Below are 17,313 nucleotides of genomic sequence, written 5' to 3' on the forward strand. Positions count from 1 at the left end.
ATTCATGATCTAAAAGTTAGAACGGATCCTAGACCAAAATAGAAGTGCTGATCTGGGATCAAGTCCCTCTGTCCTGTCCATGCAATCTTCGTTATGATCTAAATAAGACTAAACCGATCCTAGGTCAGCACTCCTGTTCTGAGACGCTTTATGAATATGGGCCTCGACTGCCTCCTTGTTTTTAATGGCTGCCTCCTCTACTCCCACAGACACACTACATAGTAAATGTGATTGTTCCATTCATAACTCAGAGGCATTCTCATGGCTCTGCTAGCAGTTTCCTACGCTGATGCTAGCCAGCTGGGATAAAGCTGAATGGGAAAAAGGGACTGTCTCTTTTGAAATCAATGAAAAATGATTTTTGGATGCTCTCATTGACAGTGAAAATATATATATTTTAACAACAGTAAATAAATAGTACTAACAAAGGTCGCAGTTGTAAATGAGAACTTGTTCTCAACTGGCCTACCTGGTTAAATAAAGGTGGGAGAAAAAAGAAAAAAAAAGAAGAACACACAGCAAGGTGTGTCAGAGATAGTTGTGCTGAATCCTGAATCAGTCACAAAACAGTTTGGTCTTAATGCACTTTTCATATTTGTTTCTTTTCAATTTGGAAATATCTTAATAGGTTGCTGAAAAGGAACGGCAAAAACCCTTTCAAGAAATCAAAACATTGAAGTTGAATAAATCTGTGGTAGGCTGTGATGGGTTAATATTGTGTCAACTTAATCACCCCATGTGGTATTTGAATACACAACTTTAAAAAAATTAATAAAAAAAATACCATCAGACCAGCAGTTTATTGGAAGACAATCTTGGAAAAGTCCAACTGTTAACACCAAGTGAATAATTGTAATAATACAGTATGACATCTGATACAATTCAGTACAATAACACTATCTTGGCCAAAGAAGAATTCTGCATCATGCTGTGGCTACTGCTTCATTGTGTTTTTGATGTTCCACCTCTGTCCGGAGCAGGTCTGAAGCACCAGCGAGTGTCCGAAGTAAACGTTAGCCTGTATCACCTCCAGACAGCGACCCGTGGCTCTGTTGATGATCGACTCGTTCTGAAGGACAGAGGAAATAGAATGTTCTCAATTGAGTAGGCTACTACCTTCATGGGACCTCAGAGTATTCATTAAGCTTCTCAGACTAAAAGTACTCATCTAAAATCAGTTTAGCCTTTTACATTATAATGAATGGACAGTGGGGGATCTGATTCTAGATCAGCACTCCTACTCTTAGATGCTTTATGATCAACAGTCACCTCCAGGCAGCTTCTATCATTTTTTTATTTTCAACTTCACAGGTCCTTACAATGTGGTGTTATTACAGTGTTACTACACAGGGTTAACCTGCACAGGTCTGGCATGGCAGGGGCATGCTGCGGCCCTATGCTCTACAGGGAATAAATAAGTAAATAAGTAAGTAAGTAACACGGTATAAGAAACTTAAATGAAAGGAATTTTAAAAATGACAAAATTTAAAAAATAAAAAACAATGTAAAAGTGAGTCTGACCTGAGAGAAGTGCCATGTGGTCAGCCTGGTGTTGGAGACTTTGTCACAGTTGAGGAGCTGAGGGAAATTGGAGACCTGGTCGTCCATCAGACAGCGTGTTTCGTCCCCTGTACTGCCCAGAGCGCCGAGGAAAAAATGGCCCTCCTTGGTGTACCGACCCAACTGGGAGGAACAGGGAGACACGACTGTGAATGGCTGGTCAAGGGTTATCAACAACACTATATGTGTTCTCCCCTGTACTGGCCAGAGCACCCGGGAAGAACTCTCCCTCTTTGATGTACTAACACAACTGGTAGGAGAGACACAGGGAGACCAAATTAAGTGGTGAATGGTAAAGGACTATCAACAACAACTAGGTGTGTCCTCCTCAACTCAACTGGGAAGAACATACAGAGAGACAAGTTACAGTAAGTAGTACATGGCTAAAAAGTTATCAAATATTTTTATTTCACAAACGCTAACAAATTATTTTCTGACACTGAAGTCTGGTAGATTGTTTCGACTGCTAGTTGTTGTATTGCGTTTCCTGCAGAGCAAGTTGTTTCTATTTTTTGAAATCAATTGAAATTATTTGTGATATGATATTATATCCACTCTCATTCAAAGTGGGTCTTAAAAAAAATGCATTAACCTGATATGATTGAGACAGTTTGTCTGCATATTTTATTTTGACTGTAGAACCTGTCATGATATCCCCTACATTTGTATGCGACAGGGGCAAAGGACTACATTCTGGTTTTAAAAAAAGTTCCCCTGCAGATTTTGCTCTCACAGCTGGCAGGCATAGTGCCTCTCTAGTGAACCTAGAATGTCCCAAATAGCACCCTATTTCCTATATAGTGCAATACTTTTGGTCAAATGTAGTGCACTAAGTAGGGAATAAGGTGCCATTTGGGACATACTGTAAACCTAGTTTAATCGGTTACCTGAGGTCCCATTCCGTGACAGGGGTGCAGGGTGGCCGTGTGGTTTACCTTCTCTCCCTGGTCCATACACAGATGGGTCGCTTTGCTACTACGAATCTACAGGGAGGGAGGGAGAGAGAAAGAGAGAGAGCGAGAGGGGGATGGAGGGGGTAGAGAGAGAAAAAGACAAAGAGAAAAAAGGGTGGGAAACTTTTTATGGGGGGAAAAGGCTACTTGGCTGCTAAAAGCATCTTATGAGTGTTTGATGAGTGTTTAGTAAAATTTTGTATATAGGCCCTGTTGCTAGTAAAACTCACCTCCCCATAAAAGAGAGTGTTGTTGTACCTCCTCATCTCTGGATAGACGTTGTCCAGGTACCACTCAAAGTTCTTACAATGCAGAGACTTCCTCAAGGCTACCCTCTGAGAAATGTCCCCATAGTCTATCCCATGGTTCTGGAACAGGGAGTGGTTGATTACAGATTGTGTCCCAAATGGCACCCCAAAGTAGCCTCGTGAGCCATCCTGATCTCGCAAGTTTACAATAATGGTTCGCTGTAAGGAATGCCAGGTGGCCCGCGAGGCTAACACCGTAGGGCTCTGGTCAAAAGTAGTGCACTATATGGGGAATGGGGTGCCATTTGAGACGCACACAATTACAAATATGTAACATTAGCAATGAAATGGATGGTGTACATATACTGCATAATGTAGTTAGGATAATGAAGAGATTAATTGAAATAGACTAGTGAAAATCTAGGTAGGGAAGTAGGTGTTTTATCTGAACACACTACCGTTCAAAAGTTTGGTGTCACTTAAAAATGTCCTTGTTTTTGAAAGAAAAGCACATTTTTTGTCCATTAAGATAACAAAATTTGTCAGAAATACAGTGTAGACATTGTTATTGTTGTAAATGACTTTTGTAGCTGGAAACGGCCAATTTCTTTATGGAATATCTACATGCGTACGGAGGCCCATTATCAGCAACCATCACTCCTGTGTTCCAATGGCACGTTGTGTTAGCTATTCCAAGTTTATCATTTTAATTGTTCATTAGAAAAACCTTTTTCAATTATGTTAGCACAGCTGAAAACGGTTGTCCTGATTAAAGAAGCAATAAAACTGGCCTTCTATAGACTAGTTGAGTATCTGGAGCATCAGCATTTGTGGGTTTGATTACAGGCTCGAAATGGCCAGAAACAAAGACCTTTCTTCTGAAACTCGTCAGTCTATTCTTGTTCTGAGAAATGAAGGCTATTCCATGCGAGAAATTGCCAAGAAACTGAAGATCTCGTACAACGCTGTGTACTACTCCCTTCACAGAACAGCGCAAACTGGCTCTAACCAGAATAGAAAGAGGAGTGGGAGGCCCCGGTGCACAACTGAGCAAGAAGACAAGTACATTGGAGTGTCTAGTTTGAGAAACAGACACCTCACAAGTCCTCAACTGGCAACTTCATTAAATAGTATACACAAAACACCAGTCTCAACGTCAACAGTGAAGATGCGACTCCAGGAAGCTGACCTAGGCAGAGTTGCAAAGAAAAATTCATATCTCAGACTGGCCAATAAAAATAAAATATTAAGATGGGCAAAAGAACACAGACACTGGACAGAGGAACTCTGCCCAGAAGGCCAGCATCCCAGAGTCGCCTCTTCACTGTTGACGTTGAGACGGGTGTTTTGCGGGTACTATTTAATGAAGCTGCCAGTTGAGGACTTGTGAGGCGTCTGTAATCAAACCCACAAATGCTAATGCTCCAGATACTCAACTAGTCTAAAGAACGCCAGTTTTATTGCTTCTTTAATCAGAACAACAGTTTAAAGCTGTGCTAACAGAATTGCAAAATGGTTTTCTAATGATCAATTAGCCTTTTAGAATGATAAACTTGGATTAGCTAACACAATGTGCTATTGGAACACAGGAGTGATGGTTGCTGATAATAGGCCTATGTACGCCTATGTAGATATTCCATTAAAATCAGCCGTTTCCAGATACAATAGTCATTTACAACATTAACAATGTCTACACTGTATTTCTGACCAATTTGATGTTATTTTATAATGGACAAAAAAATTGCTTTTTTTAAAAAACAAGGACATTTCTAAGTGACCGCAAACTTTTGGATGGTAATGTATGTACGCAAAACTGATCATAGATTTTATTTATTTATTTTATTTTACCTTTATTTAACCAGGTAGGCAAGTTGAGAACAAGTTCTCATTTACAATTGCGACCTGGCCAAGATAAAGCAAAGCAGTTCGACAGATACAACAACACAGAGTTACACATGGAGTAAAACAAACATACAGTCAATAATAAAGTATAAACAAGTCTATATACAATGTGAGCAAATGAGGTGAGAAGGGAGGTAAAGGCAAAAAAGGCCTTGGTGGCAAGGTAAATACAATATAGCAAGTAAAACACTGGAATGGTAGTTTTGCAATGGAAGAATGTGCAAAGTAGAAATAAAAATAATGGGGTGCAAAGGAGCAAAATAAATAAATAAATTAAATACAGTTGGGAAAGAGGTAGTTGATAGGGCTAAATTATATGTGGGCTATGTACAGGTGCAGTAATCTGTGAGCTGCTCTGACAGTTGGTGCTTAAAGCTAGTGAGGGAGATAAGAGTTTCCAGTTTCAGAGATTTTTGTAGTTCGTTCCAGTCATTGGCAGCAGAGAACTGGAAAGAGAGGCGGCCAAAGAAAGAATTGGTTTTGGGGGTGACTAGAGAGATATACCTGCTGGAGCGTGTGCTACAGGTGGGAGATGCTATGGTGACCAGCGAGCTGAGATAAGGGGGGACTTTACCTAGCAGGGTCTTGTAGATGACATGGAGCCAGTGGGTTTGGCGACGAGTATGAAGCGAGGGCCAGCCAACGAGAGCGTACAGGTCGCAATGGTGGGTAGTATATGGGGCTTTGGTGACAAAACGGATTGCACTGTGATAGACTGCATCCAGTTTGTTGAGTAGGGTATTGGAGGCTATTTTGTAAATTACATCGCCAAAGTCGAGGATTGGTAGGATGGTCAGTTTTACAAGGGTATGTTTGGCAGCATGAGTGAAGGATGCTTTGTTGCGAAATAGGAAGCCAATTCTAGATTTAACTTTGGATTGGAGATGTTTGATATGGGTCTGGAAGGAGAGTTTACAGTCTAACCAGACACCTAAGTATTTGTAGTTGTCCACGTATTCTAAGTCAGAGCCGTCCAGAGTAGTGATGTTGGACAGGCGGGTAGGTGCAGGTAGTGATCGGTTGAAGAGCATGCATTTAGTTTTACTTGTATTTAAGAGCAGTTGGAGGCCACGGAAGGAGAGTTGTATGGCATTGAAGCTTGCCTGGAGGGTTGTTAACACAGTGTCCAAAGAAGGGCCGGAAGTATACAGAATGGTGTCGTCTGCGTAGAGGTGGATCAGAGACTCACCAGCAGCAAGAGCGACCTCATTGATGTATACAGAGAAGAGAGTCGGTCCAAGAATTGAACCCTGTGGCACCCCCATAGAGACTGCCAGAGGTCCGGACAACAGACCCTCAGATTTGACACACTGAACTCTATCAGAGAAGTAGTTGGTGAACCAGGCGAGGCAATCATTTGAGAAACCAAGGCTGTTGAGTCTGCCGATGAGGATGTGGTGATTGACAGAGTCGAAAGCCTTGGCCAGATCAATGAATACGGCTGCACAGTAATGTTTCTTATCGATGGCGGTTAAGATATCGTTTAGGACCTTGAGCGTGGCTGAGGTGCACCCATGACCAGCTCTGAAACCAGATTGCATAGCAGAGAAGGTATGGTGAGATTCAAAATGGTCGGTAATCTGTTTGTTGACTTGGCTTTCGAAGACCTTAGAAAGGCATGGTAGGATAGATATAGGTCTGTAGCAGTTTGGGTCAAGAGTGTCCCCCCCTTTGAAGAGGGGGATGACCGCAGCTGCTTTCCAATCTTTGGGAATCTCAGACGACACGAAAGAGAGGTTGAACAGGCTAGTAATAGGGGTGGCAACAATTTCGGCAGATAATTTTAGAAAGAAAGGGTCCAGATTGTCTAGCCCGGCTGATTTGTAGGGGTCCAGATTTTGCAGCTCTTTCAGAACATCAGCTGAATGGATTTGGGAGAAGGAGAAATGGGGAAGGCTTGGGCGAGTTGCTGTTGGGGGTGCAGTGCTGTTGACAGGGGTAGGAGTAGCCAGGTGGAAAGCATGGCCAGCAGTAGAAAAATGCTTATTGAAATTTTCAATTATGGTGGATTTATCAGTGGTGACAGTGTTTCCTATCTTCAGTGCAGTGGGCAGCTGGGAGGAGGTGTTCTTATTCTCCATGGACTTTACAGTGTCCCAGAACTTTTTTGAGTTAGTGTTGCAAGAAGCAAATTTCTGCTTGAAAAAGCTAGCCTTGGCTTTTCTAACTGCCTGTGTATAATGGTTTCTAGCTTTCCTGAACAGCTGCATATCACGGGGGCTGTTCGATGCTAATGCAGAACGCCATAGGACGTTTTTGTGTTGATTAAGGGCAGTCAGGTCTGGGGAGAACCAAGGGCTATATCTGTTCCTGGTTCTAAATTTCTTGAATGGGGCATGTTTATTTAAGATGGTTAGGAAGGCATTTTTAAAAAATATCCAGGCATCCTCTACTGACGGGATGAGGTCAATATCCTTCCAGGATACCCCGGCCAGGTCGATTAGAAAGGCCTGCTCGCTGAAGTGTTTCAGGGAGCGTTTTACAGTGATGAGAGGAGGTCGTTTGACCGCTGACCCATTACGGATGCAGGCAATGAGGCAGTGATCGCTGAGATCTTGGTTGAAGACAGCAGAGGTGTATTTAGAGGGGAAGTTGGTTAGGATGATATCTATGAGGGTGCCCGTGTTTAAGGCTTTGGGGAGGTACCTGGTAGGTTCATTGATAATTTGTGTGAGATTGAGGGCATCAAGTTTAGATTGTAGGATGGCTGGGGTGTTAAGCATGTTCCAGTTTAGGTCGCCTAGCAGCACGAGCTCTGAAGATAGATGGGGGGCAATCAGTTCACATATGGTGTCCAGAGCACAGCTGGGGGCAGAGGGTGGTCTATAGCAGGCGGCAACGGTGAGAGACTTGTTTTTAGAAAGGTGGATTTTTAAAAGTAGAAGTTCAAATTGTTTGGGTACAGACCTGGATAGTAGGACAGAACTCTGCAGGCTATCTTTGCAGTAAATTGCAACACCGCCCCCTTTGGCAGTTCTATCTTGTCTGAAAATGTTGTAGTTTGGAATTAAAATGTCTGAATTTTTGGTGGTCTTCCTAAGCCAGGATTCAGACACAGCTAGAACATCCGGGTTGGCAGAGTGTGCTAAAGCAGTGAATAGAACAAACTTAGGGAGGAGGCTTCTAATGTTAACATGCATGAAACCAAGGCTATTACGGTTACAGAAGTCGTCAAAAGAGAGCGCCTGGGGAATAGGAGTGGAGCTAGGCACTGCAGGGCCTGGATTCACCTCTACATCGCCAGAGGAACATAGGAGGAGTAGAATAAGGGTGCGACTAAAAGCAATAAGAATTGGTCGTCTAGAACGTCTGGAACAGAGAGTAAATGGAGGTTTCTGGGGGCGATAAAATAGCATCAAGGTATAATGTACAGACAAAGGTAAGGTAGGATGTGAATACAGTGGAGGTAAACCTAGGTATTGAGTGATGAAGAGAGAGATATTGTCTCTAGAAACATCATTGAAACCAGGAGATGTCATTGCATATGTGGGTGGTGGAACTAATAGGTTGGATAAGGTATAGTGAGCAGGACTAGAGGCTCTACAGTGAAATAAGCCAATAAACACTAACCAGAACAGCAATGGACAAGACATATTGACATTAAGGAGAGGCATGCTTAGTCGAGTGATCAAAAGGGTCCAGTGAGTGGAGAGGTTGGTTTAGGGTCACGGCGATTTAGACAGCTAGCCAAGCCAACCGGTAGCAAGCTAGCATAGGATGGAGTCTGTTGTTAGCCACCTCTTGCGTTCGGTCAGTAGATTAGTGGGGTTCCGTGTGGTAGAGGGGATTAATCCAAATCACACAACAACAAAAATAAGAACAATAGATATAGTTATAGAGGCCCGAGAAGAAAACATAATAATTCAAATAAATAAATTGTCCGATTGTCTATTCAGATAGCAGCCGGAAAGACAGCTAACGGTTAGCGGGCCGCAGATGGGCGTTCCGGTAACGTCGCGACAGAGGAGCCAGCCGGATCTCCTTCAGGTAGATAACGTCGGCAGTCCGGTTGTGAAGGCCCGGTGGGGCTCCGCGTAGGCAGTGAAACGGGTCCGGATAGGTGACTGCAGCCCAGGAGTGAATGATGGAACTCAGGCGTGATTGACGGAGCTGGCTAGCACCGGAACAATCGATGTTTGCTCCGGAATCGACGAAAGCCGACTGTCACACGGATAGCAGCTAGCTAGCTGTGAGATCCGGGTATGAACGTCCAGAGAGCAGTTGAAATCCAGGGACATGGAGAGAAAAAAAATGGTCCGGTATGTTCCGTTTCCCGAGCCGCGCTGCGCCGTACAAAACTGGCGATAGATTTTCGATAGATTTTCGAACTAAAGGACAGCCGATGACCACAAACCGTGGTTAGCTTCTGATTAGCTTCTGGGCTAGCTCCTGGCTAGCTTCTGGCTAGTTTCTGGCCAGCCTCCTGGAGTTTCTGGCTAGCTTCCTGAAGGATTGCAGATCTGAGGTAAATAATACTTTTTTATAAATATAAATTGGTGAGGCTGGTTGCAGGAGAGTGTTTAGAAGATGAGTTGATGGAAAATAAAAATAAAATGTATGTGAAAAAAAGTTGTAAATATATATATATACAGGACACGACAAGACGAGGACAAAAGACGTCTGAACTGCTATGCGATCTTGGAGAATCAGTGTATAGATCAGTGTATAGGGTTCAACTTCACCTGACTCCCTGACCTGGAGTTCTATCTGAACATACATGTTCATATGCCCCCCCCCAAAATGACTTCAAATCAGTATGTAGGAGAAACTAACCTCCATTGGAATGTTCCAGGCCAGGTAGACTTGGGACTTATACTGGTCCATCCAGACCTCGGCCACACGCAGGGCATTACGCCGCGTGCTGGAAGCTATGTTGCTGTGGTAGGGCTTCTTCATCCTGGCGATGTGAGCCACTCTGGAGCAGGGCAGCACCTCCATACTGCCCCCACACAGCCACACCTGGTAGTGCATGTTGGTGGAGAAATAGTATGAGAACAGAGCCCATACCTTCACACACAACAAATGTTCTGCAGGCCTAACACAAATAATTAAGAAAGCAAGTAGACAAACACACGAACAAACAACCCAATGCTTAGCTCTACTCAAAGAACCACAATTACATACTTGCTGAAATCGGACAAAAGACAATACAGGATACAGAATGCACTATTCACAAACTAGTAACCCTGCCTCTCGCCACCCTAACATACAAATCTGCATCCTAAATGGCACCCTATTCCCTTTATTGTGCACTACTTTTGACCAGAGCCCAATTATGCTCAGCCTTCACAGAGAAATGGGTGCCACACAAACCTTGATCCCCAGTTCAATGTTCTCTCCTCCGTAGACGTCCATGCCAGAGTCCAGCAGCCCCAGGTGCCCAAAGTACTCGCGGTTGACCACAAAGGAGCAACCAATCATTGCAGGAGTTCTGAGGGGGGAAGGGTGATTCTGTTTTCCTTATTTTGGCAATTGGGTTCTCTAAATTCAAGTGTTTATTTAGTTGTGTGTATGTATGTATGTGTGTGTACGCATGCCTGTGTGTGTGTATATATGTGTGTGTAGCCTACCTAATGGGTGCGGAGGTGTCCCCGTCATCCCACCACTGTTTGGGGGGGTTGATGTACATGCACCACAGCTCCCAATTGTAGCCATGGCCAGAGTTCTCGTAGCGCTCCAGCTCAAAAGTCTCGTGCTTGATGTTATCGATGGAGGGCAGGATGATCCTCTTGTGGTCCTCTTTGATTCTGATCAGAACCGGCTCAGCCCTGACATAGAGACAGAAAGATGGGGCCGGAGGTTTCTTAAGATCTACTGTCTCCTTCTCTCTCCCTCTGCCTCCCTAAGCCTCCAAGGCAGTCCCCCTAGTTCTTCTGAGTTGAGTTGAGTCAAGTTGAGTCAGAAGCAGCTCCCTGTGTAGTGTAGTTTTTCTGTGTATTTGGGGGCCCTGGTCAACTCTAGTGTATGCATAAGGAACATACCAACACCGTGACTGTACTTGAATACTAGGCCTACTTTTAATACTGTCAGTTGATAAAAGCTTATGGCAATTCAGGTCTTTAGACTATTATTACAAATATGGTATTGCAGATATTCTAGATGGCTAGAAGTAGTATGCAATTCTTTCAGCTGGAAAATCTCACATTGCTGCTTGACCAACTGCTGAAGTATTCCTTCTGATCCCCCCCTTTAAGTCAAAGTTTATTAAACCATCGAGTTGAAACCCACACATACACTCACCAGGAGGGTGTGAACTCAACGTGGGCATCGAAGAAACCCGTCACCTCGCTACTGGCTGCCTTCCAGCCCTCGATGCGGGCACGGATCAGTCCCTCTCGCTTCTGGTTCCTCACGATTTTCACCATACCTGGGTAACGCTTGTTTACATAATCCTCCAACGGCCCTTTCAGTTGTTCTGGGACACAACCAAATATAACTGAGCAACACACACAGACAAACATAAGCAAGCAGACACACACAGAAGCACACCCACAAACACTTTCAGAAAAACACTTAAGCGCATGTGCACACACACACACACAGAGAAGAGATGTATCTGTTTTCATGGGCCCCAGCATTGCAGTGCTTTCTAACAGTCTCACAACAACACTAGGGAGAGTTGGGTGCTTCCTGAGCTATTGGCTTCTGTGCTATGAGCTTTTTCCCCCTGGACACACTCTCAGAACCCCCACAGCCTTCACTCAAACACACACTGGCAGATCTGCTCAATAGTATGCAAATGGAGTCCATTGGCTCCTACATAAACGAGCACGACATCTTCATGCTTGTGATATTTTTAAATGTGGGTAAAAAGGGAAATGAAAGTATTATCTGAGTTTAGACTGTGTCATTCACTCCCGCCTGCCGAACACCTGCCCTCACCGTCGTTAGCAGAACTGCGAGGAAATAGTGCCCGACAGGTGAGGGCGATGGACACTGTCTACCGATTGACCTTGCCTCCCCAGCAGGCGGGAGGCTGGGGCGACACCATGTGCCAGCTAACTAGCTCGCTTGTTAGCGACACCGTGTGCTAGCTTGCCAGTTAGCTAGCACACAGTGTCGCCCCCACCTCCCTCCTGCTGTGTTCCGGAGAAAACCGTGCCTGACAGTCAGGGGCGAAGGACACTGTCTATCGGAGTCGCCCTCGCCTACTGCTAGCACATCAGGTGGGAGGATGGAGGGACACTGTGTGCTAGCTAACTAGCTAGCTTACTAGTTAGTGACACCGTGTGCTATCTTGCTAGTTAGCTAGCACACGGTGTTGCCCCCGCCTCATGAGTACCAGACTTGCTGGCTAAGCTAGCACACAGTGTCCTTCGGTCCCGCCTGCTGAACACCTGCCCTTGCCGTCGTTACCTGAACTGTGGAAAAACAGTGCCTGATAGGCGGGGGTGAAGGTCACTGTCTACCGGTGTACGGCTAGCTAGCTACCATTGTCGCCCCTGCCCCTTCTGTGGGGTTTATCGGCGGCTAGGATCCAACATTATTGTGCATTAATGCTATCTACTATACTGGAGCGCCCCTGCCTCCAGCCTGTCCTAGCTTAAACATTTACAAATAGTATAAAAAGACGTTCCTGCAGATGCAGGTATGTCCACATGCAGGAACGCCCTTCTCGATGTGCTGACGGATGTGCAGTGCATGTGTGGCTGAGAGAAGACTTATGCAGACAGTAAGAGGGTGTGTGTTATTTGTTTGCATGCCTCTCAATCTCAACCACTGCAATATCTTATGCCCCCCCCTCCATGATGGATTGCTGGCCCTCTGCCATCCTGCCGTGCCAGGAACGTGGGGGAAATTGAACCATTTTTCTCTCCTTTTTCTCTTTCACTCTCTGCCCCTCACTTTCTACTAAACTCTTCCACCCTTTCACTCTCTGCCCCTCACTTTCTACTAAACTCTTCCACCCTTTCACTCTCTCCCTCTACCCACATCTCTCCCTCTTCCTTTCTAAATCCACCTTTCTGTGCCTATAATTGTCTCTCTCCTCTAACCACCTCTCTCTCTGCTCACTGCTTACTCTATTCACAATTGTCCCTCTCCTTGGATGGATTTTGTCAAACAGACATCTTCTCTTGCCTTGATCCGACTGTCCTGTCTGTGCAGCAAAACAGCATGTTGGACAAGGATGTCTTTATAAAGCATAGAATATAATTAAATTAAATGCATAAACAAAATGTATATTGTATGAATATGTATATTGGATGTGTGTGTATGTGTTCACATGCACTTTCAGGTGTGTGTGTGTGTGTGTGTGTGTGTGTGTGTGTGTGTGTGTGTGTGTGTGTGTGTGTGTGTGTGTGTGTGTGTGTGTGTGTGTGTGTGTGTGTGTGTGCGTGTGTGTGTGCGTATGGCAGTGTGTGTGTGTGTGTATTTCTCCTCACCGTCATCGCTGTAGTCGTCCACCAAGATGATCTCTTTGAGGAGGTGAGCCGGTGTGTGATTGACAGCTGAGTGGACGGAGCGGAGGATTACTGACAACGCCTCATTGACAAAGATGAAGATAAGGGAGATGTTTGGAAGATCCCTGGGGAAGCTGGCCTTTTTACACCTGGAGACCACACACACACGCACAAAGACATATGCAGACACACAGAGAGAGACATACACACACACACATCATTAGCTATTGTCACTAATGACATCAAATATTAATACATCCTTATACATTGTAGATAAAGGCAAACGGTGAGTTCATCATTCAATATTCAGGAACATGGTACTTTAACACTCCTATGTAAAGCCAATGACTTAAGTAGCCCTATATAATAATAATAATAATAATAATATGTGTATAGTTAAGCAATAAGGCATGGAGGGGTGTGGTATATGGCCAATATACCACAGGTAAGAGCTGTTCTTATGCACGACGCATCGCAGAGTTCCTGGACACAGCCCTTAGTCATGGTATATTGGCCATTTACCACAAACCCCCAAAGTGCCTTATTGCTATTATAAATTGGTTATCAACGTAATTAGAGCAGTAGAAATAAATGTTTTGTCATACCCGTGGTATACGGTCTGATATACCATGGCTGTTAGCCAATCAGCAATCAGGGCTCTAACCACCCAGTTTAAAATATAATGTAGCCCGCCCTTATGGCAGAGGGCTCATGTAAAGTACTACCCAACATTGCAGTGTAGGTTTCCAAGTTTATCACCACCATGCAAGCTGCTTCTTCTCCAAGTCTCTTCTGTACATGTTGATGATGAGCTGACACACACCCCCTCTCCCTAGCCTCACAGCATGTACACTGGGGGAGAGAGCGATAGGAAGTCTATTTTTACTTTAGCATTTGTTATAACGAGAGCCAGCCCTAATGAGAGGAAGTGAGGAATCTGTGGCTGGCTATGTCCTAATAGTTCAAAGTGGCTTTTGTTTTGAAGTTTTTACTCTTCCACAATGTGTCAGTATCTATCCTTCCTCTTATCGCCTTTCCCTCAACTGTGCTGGTCTTAAAGAATTGGACAGTTGAGAGCAAGTCAGCAGTCACTTTCGACTGCTGAGATACATCCGAAGAATTGTGATACAGTACATCCAAGTAAGTAAGGAAAGGATTGGATGATGTTAGTCAATTTCATAGCTCTAACTCCTAGCTCTTTCTGCTGCAGGGCATAGAAAGAGATACCCAATAGAGAGAAGGCTTCCATTGTAGGAGGCAGCTAGACGATACTGTTCTGTTAACAAGCAAAGATATACCAGAAAGAGAAGGCTCCCATTCTAATGTGTTACCATACAAAGAGAAATCACACTCTACATGCATCATGGTCCTCTTAGAGCTCGAAATAGAGAAACTAAATTACAAATGCGTGTGTCTGTGTGTTAGTAGATGTGAGTGTGGGTGTGTTCCCATTCCCTGCGGCTGCCGGCGGGTGTGTATCACAGCTGGTGGTAGAGCAGAGCTGGGGCGAGGGATTTCTCATCAGGGGCTTTCAAATGGGGTCTGCCTGCTAACCAGCACAGCATTGGGGACAGATATAAATGTATCTTTAGAAAAGTCTCTAAAAGAGCTGCACTAATGCTAATGTTCAAACATAAATTTGTTTCTGTGTGCTGATGGGTTGTGTACACGCACAAACATAATGTGTGTGTGTGTGTGTGTGTGCGCGCACTTCCGACGTGCGTCCAAGTGTCAATTGCCGCATTAGACTTCATCACAAATAAGACTGCAAAAAAACATCAAAGAAAGAGGGATTACAGGGCTACAGAGATAATACTAGATGGTTTTAAGAATATTGTATTTGTTTTAACACAAAGCTAAGTGGTGCCAAAACAATAACATCTACTGTCATAGCTTTAATCATGACTCTCTGACCATGGCAACAATCCAGTAGCAGTGAAACAACTAACAGACCAAAGTATACACTACCATGTTTATCACTTCTGATTAGATCATGAGCCCAAGATATGGCTGAGATCCAGAGATGGGTATCAAATAAAACAAAATGCACACACACACAGACTAATGCTTGCAACTTGCAGCTTACAAACCCAAATGTAATGTTTCGACACAATCCTATGTCAAAGCCTGGATTGGTCTTTGGAAAAACATAAAAGCACATGAAAATTGTAGCGGGTCTATCGTACTGAAACACGGTTGTCAGCTGAGCTATAGTAAGAGTGGCCCTGGTCAAAAGTGATGCTGCACTATATAAGGAATAGAGTGCCGTTATGGGCCAAAAAGAGTATAGGGTATATAGTATATAGGGTGCCGAAAACTTACTTGCTAGGCCGGAAGTCTGGTATGGACCGGTCCAGTGATATCTTTTGGCTGAGGTAAGCATTGTATCCATATTTCTCCCTCAGTACTTTGGCATCAGCCTCTTCTTTTGAGGCTAGGGTGGCGGGGAACCCCCCTTTACCTCGCCCCCCAAAACCCTCGATCAGCCCCAGGGACTTGGACAGACCTGGAGTTCACAGTCAAGAAAAGGTCACTATGCTATAACACATTTGCTTCGTTGTTTTGAGAATCATTGACTTTTAACAGAGGTACAGTAGCTGTATACTATATATGTCCCAAATGGCACCCTATTCCCTATATAGTGCACTAACCTGTGGTCCCCTGGACAGAAGTAGTAGTACACTAATTATAGAGTGCCATTTGGGAGGACACTAAGCATCAGCCAATGTAAATAACAGCAATCGTGGTAGGTTTTGAGTGACATACAAAGTAACCAATGAGCCATAGTCATTGTTTTTAAGTGGGTAGGCTAAAGTGCTAAAGAGTCATAGCCTACCATTAAGCTGTCTGTAAACCACGTCCTCCAACGACCCGAGCCTCTTTAGCAATACTTCATGACTGATGCTCAAACCTTGAGCAGTGCCGTTAGATCGTGATTGTCTTTTCACATCTTCCTGACCGATGGTTTTTGCTACTCGGGTGTGGGTGCACTTGGTCCAAAGTGTCATGAACCCCGCAACCGCAACCACGTTCAGCACCAATAACACTCTCCATCTTCTTAACACAAAAGCCATTAAAGTTGTTGATGTCCGGGATCTAAATTGCAGTATTTTTGGAACGATTCAGGACAAATTCAGGAGTCCTCCTTGTTGCGATGTGCAATAAGGTTCAATGTAAATGTGTGTTGATGAAGGTATTTTTTTGTATGTATATACCGTAGGCGACATTCCAACTGGAGAAGCTGGTGCTGCAAATCAAGTGAAACAAAGCTGAAACATAGGCTCTATTTCAGATTTAGATTGCTCATATTCTAACATAACTTAGGCTAATTACAAAATTTCAATAATAAGCTTTAACCACCTACCATTTCGCATTGGATCAATTTTTAGGCTGCGTCCTAGTTCGGGGTAATTTTGGAGCCTGGTCATGGGCTCTCTCATACGTGACTTCTCTGTTTAAAATGTATTGTTAGAAGATCAAGCGTAGACGATGTTAGACAGAGACTAGCATATCTTCAGTTTTGAAGAGTCCGTTTTCTTAAATATTTAAAGAGTCAGAAGGCTATCTCAAGTCTGTCTTTCTTTCTTTGCATCCAGCAGAAGTGGGCTATGACGCGTTTGAGGACAGCCGCTGTCTGTCTCTGACCTCGGATCTTCAAAATCATAGCAGATAAATACTGACCACATAAAACGCCTATCCCATGTTTAAGCATTCTCTGTGCGGCTCTGATCCTCCACGTGTAGGAAAAATAATTGTGAGACGTTTTGAGCGGTGCATTGCACGAATAGACTGCTACACAGCCAGCCAGCCTAAAATATAACCGTCCGCATAATGCAGCTGCGCGGATGAAAGAAATCTCAAATGCAGAACATAAATGCGGATGAAATCATTCCAAGCGAGGTGTCGTCTCACATTCGGACTATTCAAAGTAATGCAAAACGTTTTTTAAATTTTTTTTTTTTAACCTATACCCGTATTCTCGCCGTTTTCTTATTTTGTCGTGTTATCTAATTTTTCCGAATTATTCCAATGTGCTAGCTAGATAGCGCTTAATAATGGCACGCAGGAAAACAGGGAATGGAGCTCCTAGGAAGAGATTTGTTTTGAGCGTGCCTGGTTAGTGTGCCAGTCAGTCACACAGTGAAGAAAGCAGTTCGTTGATGCAGACGGGTGGGTGGGCTGAGTTGACTCGCACCAATTATCTGCAATTATGGTGCAATTCAAATCATATTTTGTCTGAAACTTTCA

General features: G+C 44.0%; 1 protein-coding gene across 2 annotated transcripts; it reads right to left on the reverse strand.

Annotated features, from left to right (window-relative positions):
- Positions 1 to 781: 781 nt before the first annotated feature.
- LOC110503892 (polypeptide N-acetylgalactosaminyltransferase 17) lies at positions 782 to 17,154 on the reverse strand. 2 transcript variants are annotated; one of them, XM_021582511.2, is made up of 12 exons: positions 16,430 to 17,154; positions 15,902 to 16,312; positions 15,388 to 15,571; positions 13,048 to 13,214; positions 10,904 to 11,099; positions 10,234 to 10,431; positions 9,977 to 10,094; positions 9,437 to 9,622; positions 2,744 to 2,881; positions 2,448 to 2,543; positions 1,522 to 1,683; positions 782 to 1,069 (listed from the first exon to the last, which is right to left on the reverse strand). In XM_021582511.2, the coding sequence occupies exons 2-12, from the start codon at positions 16,137 to 16,139 to the stop codon at positions 935 to 937; spliced, it is 1,818 nt and encodes a 605-aa protein (XP_021438186.2). In that variant the 5' UTR covers positions 16,140 to 16,312; positions 16,430 to 17,154; the 3' UTR covers positions 782 to 934. The 2 variants fall into 2 exon arrangements, with proteins under 2 accessions (XP_021438186.2, XP_021438188.2); XM_021582513.2 differs by having other exon boundaries at positions 10,904 to 11,078; positions 16,430 to 17,153.
- Positions 17,155 to 17,313: the final 159 nt, after the last annotated feature.

Source organism: Oncorhynchus mykiss, chromosome 24 (assembly GCF_013265735.2).
Source record: "Oncorhynchus mykiss isolate Arlee chromosome 24, USDA_OmykA_1.1, whole genome shotgun sequence".
Taxonomy (NCBI): Eukaryota; Metazoa; Chordata; class Actinopteri; order Salmoniformes; family Salmonidae; genus Oncorhynchus; species Oncorhynchus mykiss.